This window comes from Apodemus sylvaticus, chromosome 20, assembly GCF_947179515.1.
Source record: "Apodemus sylvaticus chromosome 20, mApoSyl1.1, whole genome shotgun sequence".
NCBI lineage: Eukaryota > Metazoa > Chordata > Mammalia > Rodentia > Muridae > Apodemus > Apodemus sylvaticus.
This window is the reverse complement of record NC_067491.1, coordinates 46,575,898-46,594,048: the sequence shown is the minus strand read 5'-3', so window position 1 is coordinate 46,594,048 and position 18,151 is coordinate 46,575,898. Positions and strand designations below refer to the sequence as shown.

Sequence of the window (18,151 nt, the reverse complement as noted above, 5' to 3'; positions counted from 1 at the left end):
AGGAACCCTGAAACCTTCTTGGAGCACAAAGGGCCACCGTTCCGAGGAGGCATAATTGTCTGAGCTGTAATTCTGAAGACAGAAGAGAGCAACTGTAGCTACCTGGATGTGCTTCATGTTCTCAAAGAAGTCCATCTCCGGGTCATGGGAATGAGTGAGCTGCACCAGGTCCTTAAATTCCAGTTGGTTTGGAAAAGTTTGAATCAAACAGGAAAGGATCAGGGTATAGTCATGTTGAACGCTCTGCAAGTATCACATTGAGGAACAAAAAACAAAAACAAAAGTATTTTAAAAGAATTGCCTGTTTTCTAGATAACATAAGGTAGTTGAAACAGCCATTCATATTTTAAGAAAACCATTTCTTCCACTGTAAGAAAAGGAAAGAAAAAAAAACTGCGTAAAATAAAAACCTCAGAAAGCTCGTGACAATTGGTAACTATTTTAATTATTCATACTAAACCCACCTGCTTTTCAACAGAAAAGACGGGGAACACCCGTAGACAGAAGTAATGAGAAGTCAGTTACAATACCTCTGCCTGGCTCTTCAGCCCCTTCCTCAGTTTCTCCAGGAGTGTCCGGTGAATGATCTCCTTATATTCCTTCTCGGTGACATTCAGAGCGGCTAGCCTTTTGATGACACTTGTCAAGCATATGCTGGCATTGTCACTTAAAGACATGTCTCCTATCTGAAAAGGAGAAGAAACAAGTCTTCCTACTGCTGACTTTTATCTAGTAATACAAGAGTGTTATTGTCCTGGAAATCAAAACCCTGTTAGAGCTACCGTGCCAAACCCTACTAGGAAACGCCCGAGAGTGCCTCATGGTTTAGAGAGAGGCAGACGGAGGATCATGACCACAACGTGGGATTCTGGACACACACTGAGCCGTGGTCTTCATTTCAGGAAGTGCTGTGGAGTACTTTCAGACCAGCTTTGCCTCCCAGAGCAAGCGGAATAGAAGGTTCACTATAGCCAGATTTTGATTATTAGGTTGTCATGAAAAATGGCAGAAAGAGGAACATTTGCCTGGTGTAACTTAGATTAAAGGCCCCAGAGTTTAAGAATGTAGTGAGCTAGTAAAGCAGCATTTCTGCTGCTGTGAGTACTGCAGGTTAGCTAGCTGTCAAGCTTTGAGGATTCTTTAGTCTCTCCCTCCCATCTTGAGGAGTTACAGATGCATGCTACCATATCTGGATTTTTCCATGTGTCCTGGGGATTGAACTCAGGTCAGTCTTGACTGGCAAGTGCCCTTCCCGATGAGCCACCGTGCTGGCCTTCAATGGGTCTCAGAAGAGTCAGAAAGCTGTGCAAGCATCCCGGGTCTGTCCTTCCCTCCCTACAGCTCTCAGCAAGCTGTGATGTCACAGGATGGGAGGCTATGCTGAAGAGCTGGAGGCAGGAGGATCCGTGACGCTGAGGCCAGCCTGCTCTACATAGAGTTTCAGGCCAGACAGAACTCCACATGGAGACCTATTCTATAAACACCCTCACCAAACCAAAAGACAGGGTCTTGCTCTGTAGACCAGGCTGGCATCAAAGCCACCGTCCTGTCTTGCTTCTCAGTGGTGAGTTACAGAGCATGCTGCCGCACCCAGGCCAGGCATCCTGTGGTGTTTTTTTTTTTTTTTTTTTTTTGAAGTGCTTCCATGTATTTATTAATTAACACTTTCAGTCTTTCAAATCATGAGAGGAACACTAGTAGTTCACTAAACAAAAATGTCTGCATTTAAAAGAAATTTTATCCTAAAAACTTCTTGTCTTCTTTACAAAACCAAACTTAGGAATTAGGTCGCTGTATTTGGGAGTGTACTATTAAACAGCCTAGGTGTCTGCTGTGAGCCTCACCCACCTCCATATTATAGAAACAGTTGTGCATCACGGCGATGAGGTAGTCCACGTCCACCCTCTGCATCGCCTTTATGTTGGAGGTGATGGTCTGGAAGGCTGAGAATCGAACGTCAAAGTTGATGTCATCCAGATGTCTTTTATCAAAGGCATTAAGCTACGAGAGACGATGGTACAGCCATATAAATAGAGGGATTATATCAATATTAATAAACTAATACTTTTGAAGCCAAAGAGAAATAAGATTTCTTTCTTACCTTTGCGATATCTGTAATATATTTTAGTCCACTTTCAAAATCAGACAGACTCTGAAAGGAAAGGACAATGTGTTTATTTTTTGAGTGTGAGGAGGCAGCATTTCTGGCTGTGAGCAGCACAGTTAGTAATGGACGACGCTGTCACTCCCCTGATCTCCTCAGCCTCTGAGTCACTCCACTTCATATGACCTCACACTGGAACAAAGGGGCTGGAACAAACATTCCACCCCAATATTTATGGGGTAGAAAGAAACAGCAATTTGGGATTAAAAAAAAAAAAGAATTGCATCACATACCTGGAAAACAGTGCAGAGCAGCTGTCTTGACAACTTGTTCTTAATGACGGAGAAGAGTTTGGCGAGAGGTCTGAGGAAGTGTGTGGGATCCAGACAGTGCTGTAACAGGTTCTGCACTGTCACCAGGATGTCAAGCTCTGTGTCCTGAGGTCAAAAGAAACTGTATTTCAGTATCTCATAAACCTTCTCTCTCTCTCTCTCTCTCTCTCTCTCTCTCACACACACACACACACACACACACACACACACACTCTCGCTCTCATGTGCACGCACACACATGTGCACACACACTCTCTCATCTCATGCAGGCATCTTTACATAGTTTGAGACCAGGTTTTGATACTTCTAACAATCTTTTTTTGCCTAAGTGCTGGGCTTACAGGTATGCGCCATCACACCAAGTTCAGTTTGTATTTTATGGTAGCATTTGAAATAGTTATGATTAAGAATTGAAAAAGTTATTTCATGGTAGTTTAAAAAATTAGCATTGTAACTTAACACAGAATCTATAATGTCACAATTTCTTCCTTTCATTCAAATAAAGAATACATGTGCTTTTGAAATACTCTTAGGTTATCCAATCCCAGCAGTGCTAAGGGCAGGAGCATTCTGAGGAAAAGCCGCCCTCCTCACTGACTGCAGATCCCTGGGCTGATATTCACATGACTACCTGGCTCACGACTGACTCCTGAAGAGCTCTTAAGTCAATGAGGGCTCAGAAACTTGTGTTTGATTATTGAAGGAGAGACTTTTCACTCAATTTTTCCATTGTGATCTATATACTGCACTTCCTGGGTTCCACTGTTGTTCAAAAAAGGGAGAAAAATCATGAAATGGAGAAGCTAGATGAGGGGACAGTTTTACTGAGGTGCAGAGGATGATGGCCCACATCCCCCTCTATCTCAAATGTTTTACTTCTTAAACAGCCTGAAGTTTTCTGGAACATACTCAGGATTTAAGCAATAAAATTCCCTACACAAGTAAGCCTAAGACAGCACTCTGCACTCTGGGCGGTACCTGAGCAATGCTGCCCCGGAGGAGGAACGGAAGGAGCAGCGTGATGAGGAGAGAACACTGCTCTCTGTCTTTCATAAACTTGCTTATCCTAAAGAGGACAAATGGACAGACACGTTAGGAAGATGTGCAGGAAGAAGAATCTCTAACAAGCTAAACTGCAGAAAACCAACAAGTGCATGCGCAGTGGGTGCTCTCACCCTGGTACTGCTGTAACTCTGACAGTATCTGGGTGTGTGGGTGGTCCTGATGTGGGTGCTGCCATCTGCCAACTCAGCCTTTCTTGATTTCACAAGGAAATATTCTCAGGCACCACCACAGAAGGTTTCACACATGATATTTCAATGCTGTTCCCTTAACAGCAAAGTGATAGAGGAATTCCTCTGTCTCATTTTGCTTAGAGAAAAATGGAGACCAGATGAACAGCTGCGGTGTGCCTGGGAAGCAGCCGAGGGTAGGTGACACTCTGGCCATTCTGAGCCTAACGGCCTGTCATGGTTCCACCACATCGCCCGGGATGAATTGCGGCAAGCACTTAGCCTCAGAAACATGAGTAAAACATTCCAGCTTCTAGAAGGTCCTAATTTATCATTTTTACATTGCTGAGAGTAATAAAAAGCTATCGGTAAGTTTAGTAACTCTCACATTAAAATTTAGGATAAAATAGTTTCTTATTACTAACTTTGCCCTTTCAGGAACTGATTATATATTATTAATTCTACTGCCAAAGTCTTTAAAAAGCCAGGCTTGAGTCTTCATGCAATTTGTTCTTCCAAGTATTTTTAGTGATCTAACAAAGCTTGAGACTCTGATTAAGCAGATATGCAAAGGAGGATCAATCAAACTGTTTGTTTGATTGGGGCCTGGAAGATGCAGCGTGCATTCCACGCAGAGCTACACTCCCGCCTGTCCCTCCCACTCCATTCCACTTTCTTTCTTTGGGCTGGTGTTTAGTGCTAGAGATTAGACTCAGGACCCTACAAACATTAAAGACTCATTCTTTCTAATTTGTTGAAAAGTTAACTGAAAAGCTAGATTAAGGTTTAAACCTTTAAAGCACGTATGCTAATCTCCCTGTTAGTGCACATCCGCCACTTACTTGGAAAGAAGGCCGAGCTCCTTACTGACTTGAGCCCTGTTCTTTTTCTTTTTCACCTTTTCTGTGTTTATTGTGGTTTTGCTGAGATACTGAAGAATTGCAGGCACATGCGGCAGAATCAGTCTCCCTCCTACAGTGATAGGCTCTGAAATAGTGAGGTCTCAATTACCTCTTCTCATTATTATATAAGATTTTCTTGATGACAAATAAGGAAAGCATCCAATTATTAATGAACATTTACATTTCAACTCTAGGGGCTGCTGAGATGACTCAATGTTAACCAGAGCACTGGCTGCTCTTCCAGAGGTCCTGAGGTCAATTCCCAGTAAGCTCGTGGTGCTTCATGACCATCTAGGATATCTGATGCCCTCTTCTGGCATACAGGTGTACATGCAGACAGAGCATTCATACATTAAACATACAACCCAAAAAACACATTTCAACTGTAAACACTAAATAACCTTTCTTCTTTAAATAAGATACATCAGTAGGTAGATTAGAAATATATGTAAGAACTGGAGGGTATGGAAATCATTCCTTACAGTACAGGAATTGTCGGGCTGCTGTAACAGGAAGAATTCAGGTGTAACAGTGGAGAACATTTCCCAGTGTCCTGGAGGACAGCTGAGACTTCCCGGCTGGAGAGGGATCTACATTCCTACTAGTGCGAAGAATTCCAGATTACACACACCTCTGAAAAAAGACACTAAGTTCTACCGACTCTTTCCTGAGAGCAACAGCTGCTACCATGTCTACGCGTCACACGCCCTGCGCACTGCACACACCTGAGTTTTCGACTACGTCGGCATACACACAGCCAGTTACCGGCAGGCTAGGCACTGCTTCTGTGGGCTCAAAATCTGGAAGGTTGAGGAGATCATTGACTATATCCATTATAATGCTAGCTGTGGCGTCCGACAGGTTCTTTGCTGAGAGAACTGCAAAGACATTGGTCAGGATATCACATTCTGGGTGCCCAGGTTTCTGTTTTGCCAGAAGAGGGAAATATCTGCAAAGAGAAAAGACATTGTAATAATCACCTTATTTCTCAGTAAGTTATGTTTAAAGCATTCCATAAGAGTTTCTACACTGATGTTAACAACTGTACATGTTTATGAAGAGAAATTACTTTAAAAATCTAGAACTCAATGGCTAATTCTAAACACTCTATAGCCATTGTATTACTTAGATTTGCATCTTTACTTAACCTTCACCACCTCTCTATGATGGAACATTGTTTCACATTACAGATAACTAAGGGCAGACCTGTTATAGCCACCAAGCTGTCGTAAGCAGCAGCAGGGCTGAGACGAGTTTTACACATGTTAGGAGTACTGTCTCTTACTGAGCTATATCCTCATTTCTAAAATAATTGGGGGTTGGGGGAGCAGTTTTGAGAAAGGGTTTCTCTGTGTAGTTCTGGCTGTCCTGGAACTTGCTCTGTAGACCAGGCTGGCTTTCAAACTCCTGCCTGTGCCTTCTGAGTCCTGAATGCTAGGATTAAAGGAGTGAGCCACCACAGCCCAGCAAGAGGAACATTTTTATGAAATAGTTTTTGACATACATATTCACTAACTCTTTCTTATACAGCTAAATATGTACGTCTGTGGCTACTGGAACTCTAAGGTCAGTCAGCCTCCCCTGGAGACATTTTCCAGGTGTGTACTACACACAAAAGGGAAGCAGATAGAGTGACAGACAGCACAGGAAGGACTCTGGTAAGCAGACGTAGGTCCCCTGGAAGGTCAGAAATGCTTGGAACACAGGCCGTCTCTCCAGCCTAGCATCTACTTTCTGGGTGTGGAGGAAGAGGTGGGTGGGTAGGGAAGGAGAAACTTCAGGACTCAATGAAACGACGTCCAGTGTGGATGAGCACCCTGAATAAGGGACAAAATAAAGAAAGGCTGAGCTGTGCTAGACCATCTTCCTGGACTAAAGCCCTTGGTAACTTGTTTGTATACATCACTATAAAACCTTTCTCAAACTTAAAAAAAACACTGCTAGCCGGGCGGTGGTGGTGCACACCTGTAATCCCAGCACTCTGGGATGCAGAGGCAGGCGGATTTCTGAGTTTGGGGCCAGCCTGGTCTACAGAGTGAGTTCCAGGACAGCCAGGGCTACACAGAGAAACCCTGTCTCAAAACAACCAAATCCAAAAAACAAAACAAAACAAACAAACAAAAACCACTGCTTCAGGGCTCAGAAGAAAGTACAAAATCCCCTATCATACGGGGAGATAAGGAAATTGAGTCTTTTTCCTCTTAGCAAACAGGTTTTCCCACTAGTAAGAAAGAACAGATGACGAAAACAGTGTTTTGGGGTTTTAGGGAAAGTCCATTTAATAAGAAAGCATTCACACCGTAAAGGTGAATGATGTAAAACAAAACAAAAACTGAAAAACTAGTTATACACTAGGGTTCCAATTCTGTAAACACCAATGGATAGCATCACCAGATCACACCAAGGCTTTACCTGACCCAGGACTTTTACAAGGAGACAGTGATGGAGAAAGTCTAGAGTGCTCCCAGGCTCCAAAGTCTCCAGCTCAAGCAAGAACTGGGAATAAGGCACAATCGACCATCAATAAACAATGAGTGTTTTTCAGGAAAGCATGCCAAAACATGGCAAATTTATGTGATGATGTCATTCTCGTGTGATCTGTATTCTGCTCCTTTCTTGGCCAGGTCAGATGAGATGGCTGAGTCAATGACCACATAGGCGCTGGAGGACCGTGCCTAGCAACTGTCATGCCTAGACGTCAGCTTTGGACTTTATACTATAATTTCCATTTCTATCACATTAGAAGGTGAATTTTACCCACGCTCCCACTTTTTATTGTGAAGTATTCATATATTCCAGCCCTCTTCTGCAGCTTTGGACAGTCCAGGCCACAGTTAGGTTTTCCTTAAGAGCTCACTCTAAGAACACGTTAGAAATTGGTGCTGCAGAAGGTGAGGTCAAATAGAGGTCTCTGAGGCCAGGAAGGCAGGGCGGAAGGAGGGGCAGAAAAACACTGGGCAGCAGGGACCACTGAGCCTTGGGACTCTACTGTACTCTAGGGTGACACAGGGTAAAGGTACTGTGGATTTCTAATAGCCTGCAAGAAAGCCTACTAAATGTTTTTACTAGAAGGAAAAAATATTTGAGTACATGTGTTCATCCTGATTTTATACTACGCAATGCATTCATGTACTATAACATACTTCATAAAAAATTTATGTACGTATCCTAGATATTTGTTTTATCTCATAGTCATAGATAAATATATTTATAAGCATTTTCTTGGGATACATCATACATATTTTGTAAGTCCATTAGTTTTCTTAAAATTATGTATTTTGGGGGCTGGAGAGATGGCTCAGCGGTTAAGAGCACTGACTGCTCTTCCAGAGGTCCTGAGTTCAAATCCCTGCAATCACATGGTGGCTCACAACCATGTGTAATGGGATCCGCTGCCCTCTTCTGGTGTGTCTGAAGAGTGACAGTGTACTCACCTGCATTATATAAATACATCTTTAAAAACAATATGTATTTTGAGACCTTTCCATGTTATTCAATTGCTTTATCTGTTGTGGCTGCACTTCAGTGGCTCACTGTATGGCAGAAGGTCCTTAGACCCGTTTGGACAAGACTGGCTAAAACACTGTTCCTTTTGAAAGGAAGGAAGAAGTCTTACCTTGCATTTCTGCTCCAGATGCTAATTAGTTTCAACAGAGGAGTAGGCGAATACTGACTCTCAGATCCAAGCCTGCAGATCTAGGATAGAAGATAAAGGCAATATAAATCACAGACTTACGGAAGAGATGAGAGCAGTGGTAAGCAGGGTGAGGAGCACAGTGGAGGTGGAACAGACCAGGGCAGAGAGCACACAGGACAGATGCGGGGACTCTGAGGGCAGAGAGCACACAGGACAGAAGCGGGGACTCTGAGGGCAGAGAGCACACAGGACAGATGCAGGGACGCAGAGAGCACACAGGACAGACGCGGGGACTCAGAGGGCAGAGAGCACACAGGACAGACGCGGGGACGCAGAGGGCAGAGAGCACACAGGACAGATGCGGGGACTCTGAGGGCAGAGAGCACACAGGACAGATGCAGGGACGCAGAGGGCAGAGAGCACACAGGACAGATGCGGGGACTCAGAGGGCAGAGAGCACACAGGACAGATGCAGGGCAGCAGAAAAATAACAACAACAGAAAAATGTGCATCATGCACAGAGTGTCTCCATACTGGAACCAGCTATTTTGGGTTCCAAATGGTCAGAAATGACTGAATTTACACAGCCAGAAACTATTCTCAAAATCAAGCTCCTCCCATCACCTTCTTAGGTAGCTAACTACATTAGTTACCATGACAACCGGTCACAAGCAGAGACATCAGTAAAGAAATGCAGGACCAACAACGCACACCTTCCCTATGTTTGTTAGCGGAGGGGCTAAGGTAGTTAGGTCACGCCTCTTTAAGGCACACAGTCATATTCAAGTTAACCTTCGGTATAAATGCTACTGATTCTCTGATCTTTAGGTCTAACTCAGTGTTCTAACAACCTGCAGCAATGAGTCTTGATGTAAGAAAGAGTAGATGGCATTGATGTCTCGGTGGTAGACTATGCGGGTAAAAAAATAAAGGGAGAAGTAGAAGGGCCAGGCAGACATAGGAATTCCCGTTTACCTGAGGCCAAACTGTACCATGAAACACAGCATCAATCTCTTCTGCTCTGAACTGATAGGTTTCCCAATCCAAAAAGATATCGCTGACCATCTTGATTCCCAGACGTCTTAAATTTTTCAGTGGGTTAATAAACCTCAGCTGTATCTGTAAACAAAGACATTTTTCAAACATAAACATCATACCCCCCCTCTCTCCCCCTCCCCTCCCTCCCTCCTTCCCTTCCTGGTTTCTGCAGAGAGACGCTCTTGCTCGTGTGGCAGGAAGAGACTCGGGCTGGAGGAGATGCTCAGAATTTAACAGCACTGGCTGCTCTTGCACAGGACCCAGGCTCAGTTCCCAGCACCCACATGACAGCTCACAACCAACTCTAACTCCAGTTCTAGGGGATTCGATGCCCCCTTCTGGCCTCTGAGGGCATTGCATGTACACAGTGCACAGATATACAGCCAAAACACTCATATACATAAAACAACAATAAAAATAAACAGATGTGCCTGTGTAGAGACACAGAGGCTGGAGAGTCAGAGCAAACGTTAACAAGACATGTCTCCTTTCTCGTGTAGAATTATTCACAAGTCTCCATCAATGGCATTATAGACACAGTCCATACTTATAAGAGGGACTGAAACTTATGTATACTTCAACAAGTGAGGGGCTTTACAAGCCGGGAAGAATTTCCACTAGACTATTAAAGAAGGAACAGGTTCCGACCTGGAGAGGAGAGAGGAGGGCCTCAGTGATGCCTTCTAAACGAACAATGGCAAAAGCCCAACAAACAGACAGGACTCAAACTCAGACTCCCTTTCTACCTGATCACTATATCGTGGTTGTTAGATATTTAAATGGCAGCACTTTTATATATGACCTTATTTACCTACAGCTTTACCTAAGAATCATCCTGAAACTTAGGGCAACAAAGAAAATCCTCTTATGTAGTTAATGCCCTTTTTTCCCTTTTGGTTTTACAAGACAGGATTCTTCTATGTAATCTTGGCAATCTTAGAACTCACTCTGTAGACCAGGCTGTCTACAGAGACTCAGAGATCTACTTGCCTCTGCCTCCCCAGTGCTGGGATTCAAGACATGTACCACCACCAAAGAATGTCAAGTCTGTTTCTAAGACACGAGGAATAAAACTAAGGGAAGTTACTTGCCAGGAAAAGACAACGCTAATCAACAGAGATATCTAAATACACAGCAAGTCACTTTAAGTTCAAGTGACTACAAACAAGGATACTCTTAACTTGCTGCAGAAGCACAAGGATCAGGAAGACACCTCACACAGGTGGGCCTGGTCTGAGCACCTATTTGCTCTTAGCTGCAGAGGAAGGAACAGGCAAACACGAGAAGTCACACGGTTCCAGACACTGATCTGCTTCCACTCCACTGGGAACAGTGATGTCCCTTGAATCAGGTTTGGTAGGAGATAAAAACGATAACTGATACTTTTAAAAAAACCTAGTATTGTGATCATGTGGAGCAAACAACAAACCAGTGTTAGGAAACAAGACCTCAAACAGATGCCCCAGTCTGCCCCATCCCAGCTTCTCCCCAGGGGCAGGACGGGCACATTCTATCTATTTCTAGAACAGGAGTTCCAGCTGTCCAGCTTACTCCACAACTGGTGACCAAACTAGATGAAAAGCTGGAAATAGGCAGTTGAGGATTTTATATATATTTATCTAGGAGCCACTGCTTCAATGTACAAACACCACAAAACCATTTACAACCTAACAACACACACTGCAGGCCAGCCAACACCCTGAGGCTATCAGAGTCATAAAGAACAAGTGTGCATATAACTGAGCTCAAACACAGGACTCACTAGGCCTCTAAGAGGAAGGAATTCCTCGGACTTGTTTAAAAGAGCAAGAAGCTAGCTCCACCTCCGTGAAAGAGCTTAACACCTCACCGACTAATGAGCCATGAAGCTGCACAAAATGATCCCCTGAGTTACCTAACGGTGGCCCGGGAGCCAGGCCCATTACTGAGTAACTTCTAAGTTAACTCAGGTCCAAAGGATGCATCTTTATGAAACGTGACACCCTTTATGATATAACAAGCGCAGACGCTTGCTTCTGTTTGCTCTACAGCACAAATGCAAAGTCTCATCTTCTCTATGTGTGCACAGAAAATTTTCCATGGCCTCTTTTCCGTGTCACCTTTGGCTTCTCCACGCCAAGCCTCTTTCCCACAAAGCAACCAAGGCGTTTTTTTTCCCCTTTTGATTCAGGGTTTTACTATATAGCTTTTGTGGTCCTAAAACCATAGTATATAGATCAGGCTGGCCTCCAACTCAAGAGATCTACCTGCCTCTGCTTCCAGGGTGCTGGCCAGCACACCTGGATAAAATAGCAATTTTTTTTTTAATGTGTAGTAGCCCAGGCTAGCCTCAAACTCATGATCCTCCTGCACCTTCCTCCTTAAGTGAATCCCACAGTCATGCCCAACCTAGTGTCTTTATCATCTCCTTGCTTACGGCGTGTCAGGAATCCCCAGCATGCAGTATGTTCATACGTTCATGTAAAGTCCACGCTGGGTCACCAACCTTGTTTACGGGATGCTTTCTGTTCACTGCACTCTCTCCTCAGAACGTAACTGTACTACCTCAGGGGTCAGTTCTGCTGGACCATTTCATCATCAAGGCTGATTTATGGCTATCCAAAAAGCAGCTTAAAATTTTGGCAACCAACTTCTACTGAAGACTGCATTTGGAAGGCACTGGGTATATGATGAATCAACAGAGATGATTTTCTGACAAACTGAAATTTATGACAGACTCAAAGGCAAAATCTGAGGCTGGATCTTTACTTCAAATCTCAAGTGCTCCGAGAAGCCTTCAGTGCATTATAAAGTACATACCTCCCCATGTTCTTCAAAGCAAGCTCAGGGCCAGACTGCTATTTTATCAGAACAGGTTTGGAATACAATTCAGCAAAAAACCCTGTAGTATTTGCCTCTCACTAGTCAGTCAGATAACTAACCACTCCTGCTCACCACAGTCCTCATTTATTCAAAACACTGCACCGGCTTTAGTGTGAACTTCTAAAGAGTCTGTGTGGCTCTGTCTCAACATTAAGGGTTACAGAAGGAAAGACATTAGTGACTCCAATCCAACTCCCAAGAAAAACGCTCAGGAGCAAGCGTCTACCGTGAGCCTCTCACCTTCTCCCGCTGGTCGAGGATATGGGAGATGGCTGCTGTCATGCACAGCAGGATCTGCAGGATCTTGGGAAGGTATGCACTGATGAGATGACTGATGTTCTTCAACACAACCTCCAGGCTATTCAGGACGCCGTGCTGACGCCCCACGGGAAGAACTTTAGACACATCCAAATCCTCTACTGCCTGGATGACTGCAGAACAGCAGTCCCCTAGTGAGACAGACGGAGAGGATATGCCACACAGTGAAACGTTACTCTGCTGCTGACCACGGCTTCCTCCCCAGCTCCCTCAGCAGTGCGGTTTCTCTAGGGATGTGTTATTTCTGGGGGCCAGCACTCTTTCCTCTGGTACTATCTCCCAACTCTTACCAAATGCTCAGTGAGCTGTTACTGTTCACATTTCAGATAGGGAAACTGAGGGATAAAGAAAGATAAAGGAGTCTGAGAGCTGACTATGAGTATAAATCTCACCCAATTTTATTAAATTTCTTTTTTGAGACAGGGTTTTTCTACTATGTAGCTCGGGCTGTCCTGGTACTCATTATGTAAGCCAGGCTGTCCATGATCTATCAGATCTGCCTCCCAAGTGTTGGAATTAATGGTATGTACCACCACACCTGGCTCACCCAATTTTAAAAAATACTATTCCTGAACACTGAAGTTACTGCGCTATGCTGGGTTTGGTGATTATCTGTACCCCCTCCATCCGGGGGCTACCCACCCAACACAACACAGGTGCTCAGTAGGGCCACTCATCTGTACACTGAAACTGAAACAAAATGCATTACACTACCAAAGAAATATGTATGCTAGACTAAAGTCAATCAATTGTGGAACTTGAACAAAGGATTTTAATTTCAGAAAAGGTCTGAGTTCAAATCCTACCTGTACTAGTGCTTTCACTTGTAAAGTGGGGACAGTCACATAGTGAGAGCTCCTGTGTTTGTTTTAAATGTCAACCGAGGCTTGCAATGTCATGTTAAAGCAATGGCTCAACGCGCCTAGTCACAGCAAGTCCTCACTGTGATAACACCACAGGCTACGACAGGAGAGAGCCAGACCTTAGCCCGCACTATCACACACACTGCTCCACTGCTTTCCCCCTGAGCCGAGGATCTAGGACTCAGGAGGTAGAGACGAGGCACTGCTCCACAGGCAAATGATTCTGTGAAGGAACACTTGACTAAATGGCTAAAGAATTACAGAGAGATTAAACACAGGTTACATCACTTGGAGTGGGGTACGGGGAAGCAGCTATCCCACCACAAAGACTTCCGTCCAGGAACAGCACAAGCTCAACACGGAGGTGTGCGTTTGGTGAGGGTGGCAGTCGGGACCTACCATTCTTGAAGTGTTTCACAGGTTCAGACAGCAGGTCTAAGAATAACTGGATCTCCTCAGGTTGGGTCCCCGCGAGGAACCGCAAAACAATGGCCATGCGGGTTCCCGAGGCAGATTTGCCCTGGGTTTTACTCCCTGTCTTATTCTTCATCCGCCCAAACAAGATTCTGAAAAGTCAAAGAGCATTATCCTTACACACGACAGACATGGCACTAGCTGTTTGTCTCGCTACAGGTCTGTAATGAGCATCCCCAAAGATTTCAACAGATATAAAGTCAAGAGAAAAAGAAAACAGGTATTTAGAAAACAAATAGAAAAAAGCAAAGAGAGAAAAAGCAATAAGATAGGCAAGTCAAGGGTAAGGAAAAAGGAAACCTGTAAGACAGACATTAAAAGGAATTGTAAAGAGTCTGTAAGAAAAAAGGAAACTAGAAAGATTTCAGTTAAAATCTAAGAAAAACAAAACCCAACTAAACCAGCAAAAGGTATTAAAAAAAAAAAAAAAACAAAACCAAGGGAGAGGTAGAGGGCAGTCAGATCTCCTTGTGTTCACAGCCAGAGCTGTCAAATCAAATCAAACAAACAACAAAACCACATGGAACTTATCTAGTTTTGCAAGCATGTCTTTTAAGCTTTTAAGGAAAGATACAATTTCTATGCTACAGTTTCATAGTATAGAGAGAGAAGGAAAAAGTATTTTTTTCTTTATGGAAGGTTGTAAAAGTAATGGATGGCTTAATGAGTTAGAATAAAAGCACTAACTTTGCTTTAAACATAAAACATCATTCCCACTCCCCTCCCTCCCAATAAAACTATAGCCTAGACTAACCCATAAGCAAGGAGCACAGCGCGTCACTCTTCCCTTTCTTCCCGCACTACCTATGCTGTCCTTGAGCCTGCCTCTGAGGGTTACACACCCGCGGTACCCAGCTAGCCTGGAATACATCTCTCTTTTATTTTTCAAAGACTATTCATTCATTCATTCATTCATTCATTCATTCATTCATTCATTCATTCATCTATCTATCTATCTATCTATCTATCTATCTATCTATCTATCTATCTATCTATCTATCTATCTATCTATCTATCTATCTATCTATCTATGGATTTGGTTTTTTTCAAGACAGGGTTTCTCTGCATAGCCCTGGCTGTCCTGGAAGTCATTCTGTAGACCAGGCTGGCCCCGAACTCAGAAATCCGCCTGCCTCTGCCTCCCAGAGTGCTGGGATTACAGGCGTGAGCCATCACCGCCTGGCTTTCAAAGATTATTATTATCTTATTTCATGTGTATGTTTTGCTTGCATGTGTGTGTGCCTGGTGGCCACAGAGGAAAACATTACAGACAGCTATGACCGCTGACACAGCTGGTGACCAGACAGTCCTCTGAGAAGCCTCTCAGCCTGCCAGTCACACCTCTAAACAGTTCCTCCCGATCTCCCACATCTCCTATGTGTATCCCAGGGAATGCAGCAAGACCCACAGGGCATCTACTGCGACCACTTTAACACATGCTAGCTAACAGTATTTAACATCCATTTCTCCTGAAGCTACTTTGTTTGTTTGAGATAGGGTCTCCCTATGTAGCTCCATCTGATCAAGAACTTGATATGTAGACCAGGCTGGCCTGACAGATATCAGCTAGCTTCTGCTTTCCTGGGTGCTCGGATAAAAGGTATGCAACCCTGCTAACTGCTACATTTTGTTATAAGAAGATTTACTGACAACACTTAAAACTTGAATATAATGTTTAAAGTGATTTCATATTAAAACTCCTTTAAACTATTAGAGACCTAAAGAACTTTTGTCAGAGTTTACCTTTGGTAGTTACTAATTTTAGAAATAAAAACTGAGCAATTTAAAAAAATACTGTTTCATGAATTCATTGAAACAAAACATGTTTATTCCATGTTACTATAATTAACATTTTAATGAAAAAAATAATTTTATCCCCCAATATCTCACCACTAGTGAACTAGAGGCACTGCTCTATTTTCTGACTGGCTTAACAGAAGATGGCCGGATGTTCACGCCGCCTTAGCATCTAATTCACTGGAACGGAAGGAAACTCATCCGTGTAAGAACAGGTATAAAGAAACCTGCAAGTAACTGTAGCTATTTCATTTTGATAGTACACAAAATCTCAACAATTGCCTACAATGTGGAATATGAAACTCTATCAACAAACTCTATAAACTCTGTTTCACTAAATCTATTCCTCTTGGGCTTTGCGCACTGACCTGTAACATGCATCAGTTATTGGAAACCAGTGGCTGAACAAGCCATGTAGCAATGTCAAAGGCTAACTCACCTCACCGTAAACCAAAAGGAGAGGCGTATCGATCAACTTTTAAAAAGTACTGTTATCTACCTCACGTGTTTTCAAGCAACTGGGGAGCTGTAAGCTCACAGGAACAGACCGAAGTTTTCCAAAATCTTAGTTTTCATTTTATTGTTAAAATTTAGTAACTTGAAACAAATCCTGTCATTTGTTTTGAATTGTCAAACCACTGCACTGTTTAAGGAAATTCCTGTGAAATATCTGAGTTTAAACAGAATGATACTTAATTGTTTAGGCTTTCAAATAAAAATAATGTTGCATGAAAAAAAAAAAGTGCAGGTAGTTCAGTTTGCAACTCAGGCACATCCTGAGATACACATCCCTCTGAGATAACCAGTGTGTAGCAGGAGCCTCACACGGCCTTCTGCTCAGCGCAGACCAGTACACGGTCCGTCCTCGGAGCCAACATCCACAGGGCACTACGGGAACTCAGGCTTCAATATAGCCTTATTCTTTGTTCTCCAGTGATGTGTCCATGAAGAGGCAGGTAAAGTGGAGGAGCAGCAGGACTGGAGATGCAGCTCAGCAGGTGGAGTGCCTACCCAGCACACACAGCCCGGGTCTGACCCCCGGGACTGCACAGAACTAAGCATGGTGATGCATACCTGCAATCCCAACAAGGCTTCAAGGTCATCCTCAGCTACAGAGTCTGAGGCCAGCCTGGGCTAAGGACACGCCATTTAAACAAACAAAAAGCAAAAGCAATTAAATGTTCCCATTACAACTGCTGAGAAGAATCACATGACTGTATCAGAACTGTGTTTTAATTCACACTTTAAAGCAGTATAAATACCTCATCAGAATTGGAAACAAATCTGCCCGGTGGGCCGCTTTCACTACAGTGCTATCTTCTGAGATGCTGAAATGCACGATCTCTTCCTTAAAGCTTCTGTCTTCCAGCAGCCTTTGTAAGTTTTCCCTTTCAAAAGACACAGCACAGCCGTCACTCAGTCCAGGGCACTTTCCAACGATGGAAAGAACAATATTTACAAGTACAGCTAAAATCTACAGTAAGCAGTTCATGATGAGGCTCACACCTGGAAGGAAATCCTCACAAAAATGTCTTTAAATTGCAAGAGGCAAATGGCTCAGAAGGGATTGGAGCTGGCCTGTAACCCTGATGTTTAGGAGCACATGACACAGTAGTTTTACTTCTTCGGCAGTATAATTGCAGAGATTTTATGGAATTATGTTAACAGGGCAGAGAAATGTTACCACTTTCTAAGACATGTTTTTAAATTAATAATCTCTTTTCTATTTCCTTATCTATAGACAATAATTCTACAAATATACTTCTGGCTTTCATTTCTTGCCTGGAAATAGTTATGATTACTTTGGAAGAGGGGGACTTCTTAGGCCTGTGGACATTATTTCAGAAGTGGCTCTAGGTAAAAGGAAACGCTTCTCTACCTTATGTGGCTCACCTGTAAGGGAGGATATGAGGATGTCTATAGGTCATTATGCAATCCAAGGCTATTTTCTGCACGGCTTGATCTTGGTGTAGCAACAACTAGAAATGACATGTTACAGAATAGCTTACTGAAGTAATATATACACAAACCATGAAATAGAAATTTAACTAACTAAACAGTAAGATTCTACCTTTTAAAAAAAAAGATTAAAGAGAAAATGCAACTCTGACCTGAATTCTCGGTGTAAGCCTGGATTTTAACCAACTGTGCTGGTCCTGTAACAAGGACATCCTATACTACACAGTTAATAGTCAAGTGTCAGGAGAGGACTCTGCTGCAGCTGTTCTGGTTACTAAGTTAAAACACTATTCCTATGGCCAGAGTCTTCTAAGGTCAGGCTGCTGCTGCAGAAAACCGTCCTCACATGTACGAGAAGGCTCACTTCCTCCGGACACTGCATTTCCAGTCATCTGTTCTGGAGTTGGTGATATACATTATAATTACAGCTAACAACCGTTCACATACTTGACTGCACCCCACTAAATGGATTTAGAAATGTGAGGCCCCATCATGGCTGAATTCACATGAAGGAAAGAAAGGCAGCCAGTCAGCCTTTCCTAAGATACAGCTCTGACTCCACTGTTCCTCCTCCTGGCGTGGCTGCTCAGCACCTGCTACTCCAGACTGAAGCAGACTTCAGAGGCAACTAAA

General features: G+C 43.4%; 1 protein-coding gene across 1 annotated transcript in view; it reads right to left on the bottom strand.

Moving 5' to 3' along the window:
• Positions 1–18,151, bottom strand: part of Utp20 (UTP20 small subunit processome component) — an 81,853-nt gene that overhangs the window by 28,319 nt on the left and 35,383 nt on the right. The window contains exons 24-37 of the mRNA XM_052166047.1: positions 17,453–17,538; positions 16,822–16,947; positions 13,688–13,854; positions 12,348–12,556; positions 9,183–9,326; positions 8,187–8,266; positions 5,296–5,519; positions 4,511–4,655; positions 3,420–3,502; positions 2,398–2,546; positions 2,102–2,152; positions 1,849–2,001; positions 531–686; positions 103–243 (exon numbers count right to left, since the gene is read on the bottom strand). Coding sequence (XP_052022007.1) covers positions 103–243; positions 531–686; positions 1,849–2,001; positions 2,102–2,152; positions 2,398–2,546; positions 3,420–3,502; positions 4,511–4,655; positions 5,296–5,519; positions 8,187–8,266; positions 9,183–9,326; positions 12,348–12,556; positions 13,688–13,854; positions 16,822–16,947; positions 17,453–17,538 — 1,914 coding nt within the window. The remainder of the gene's footprint in view (positions 1–102; positions 244–530; positions 687–1,848; positions 2,002–2,101; positions 2,153–2,397; positions 2,547–3,419; positions 3,503–4,510; positions 4,656–5,295; positions 5,520–8,186; positions 8,267–9,182; positions 9,327–12,347; positions 12,557–13,687; positions 13,855–16,821; positions 16,948–17,452; positions 17,539–18,151) is intronic.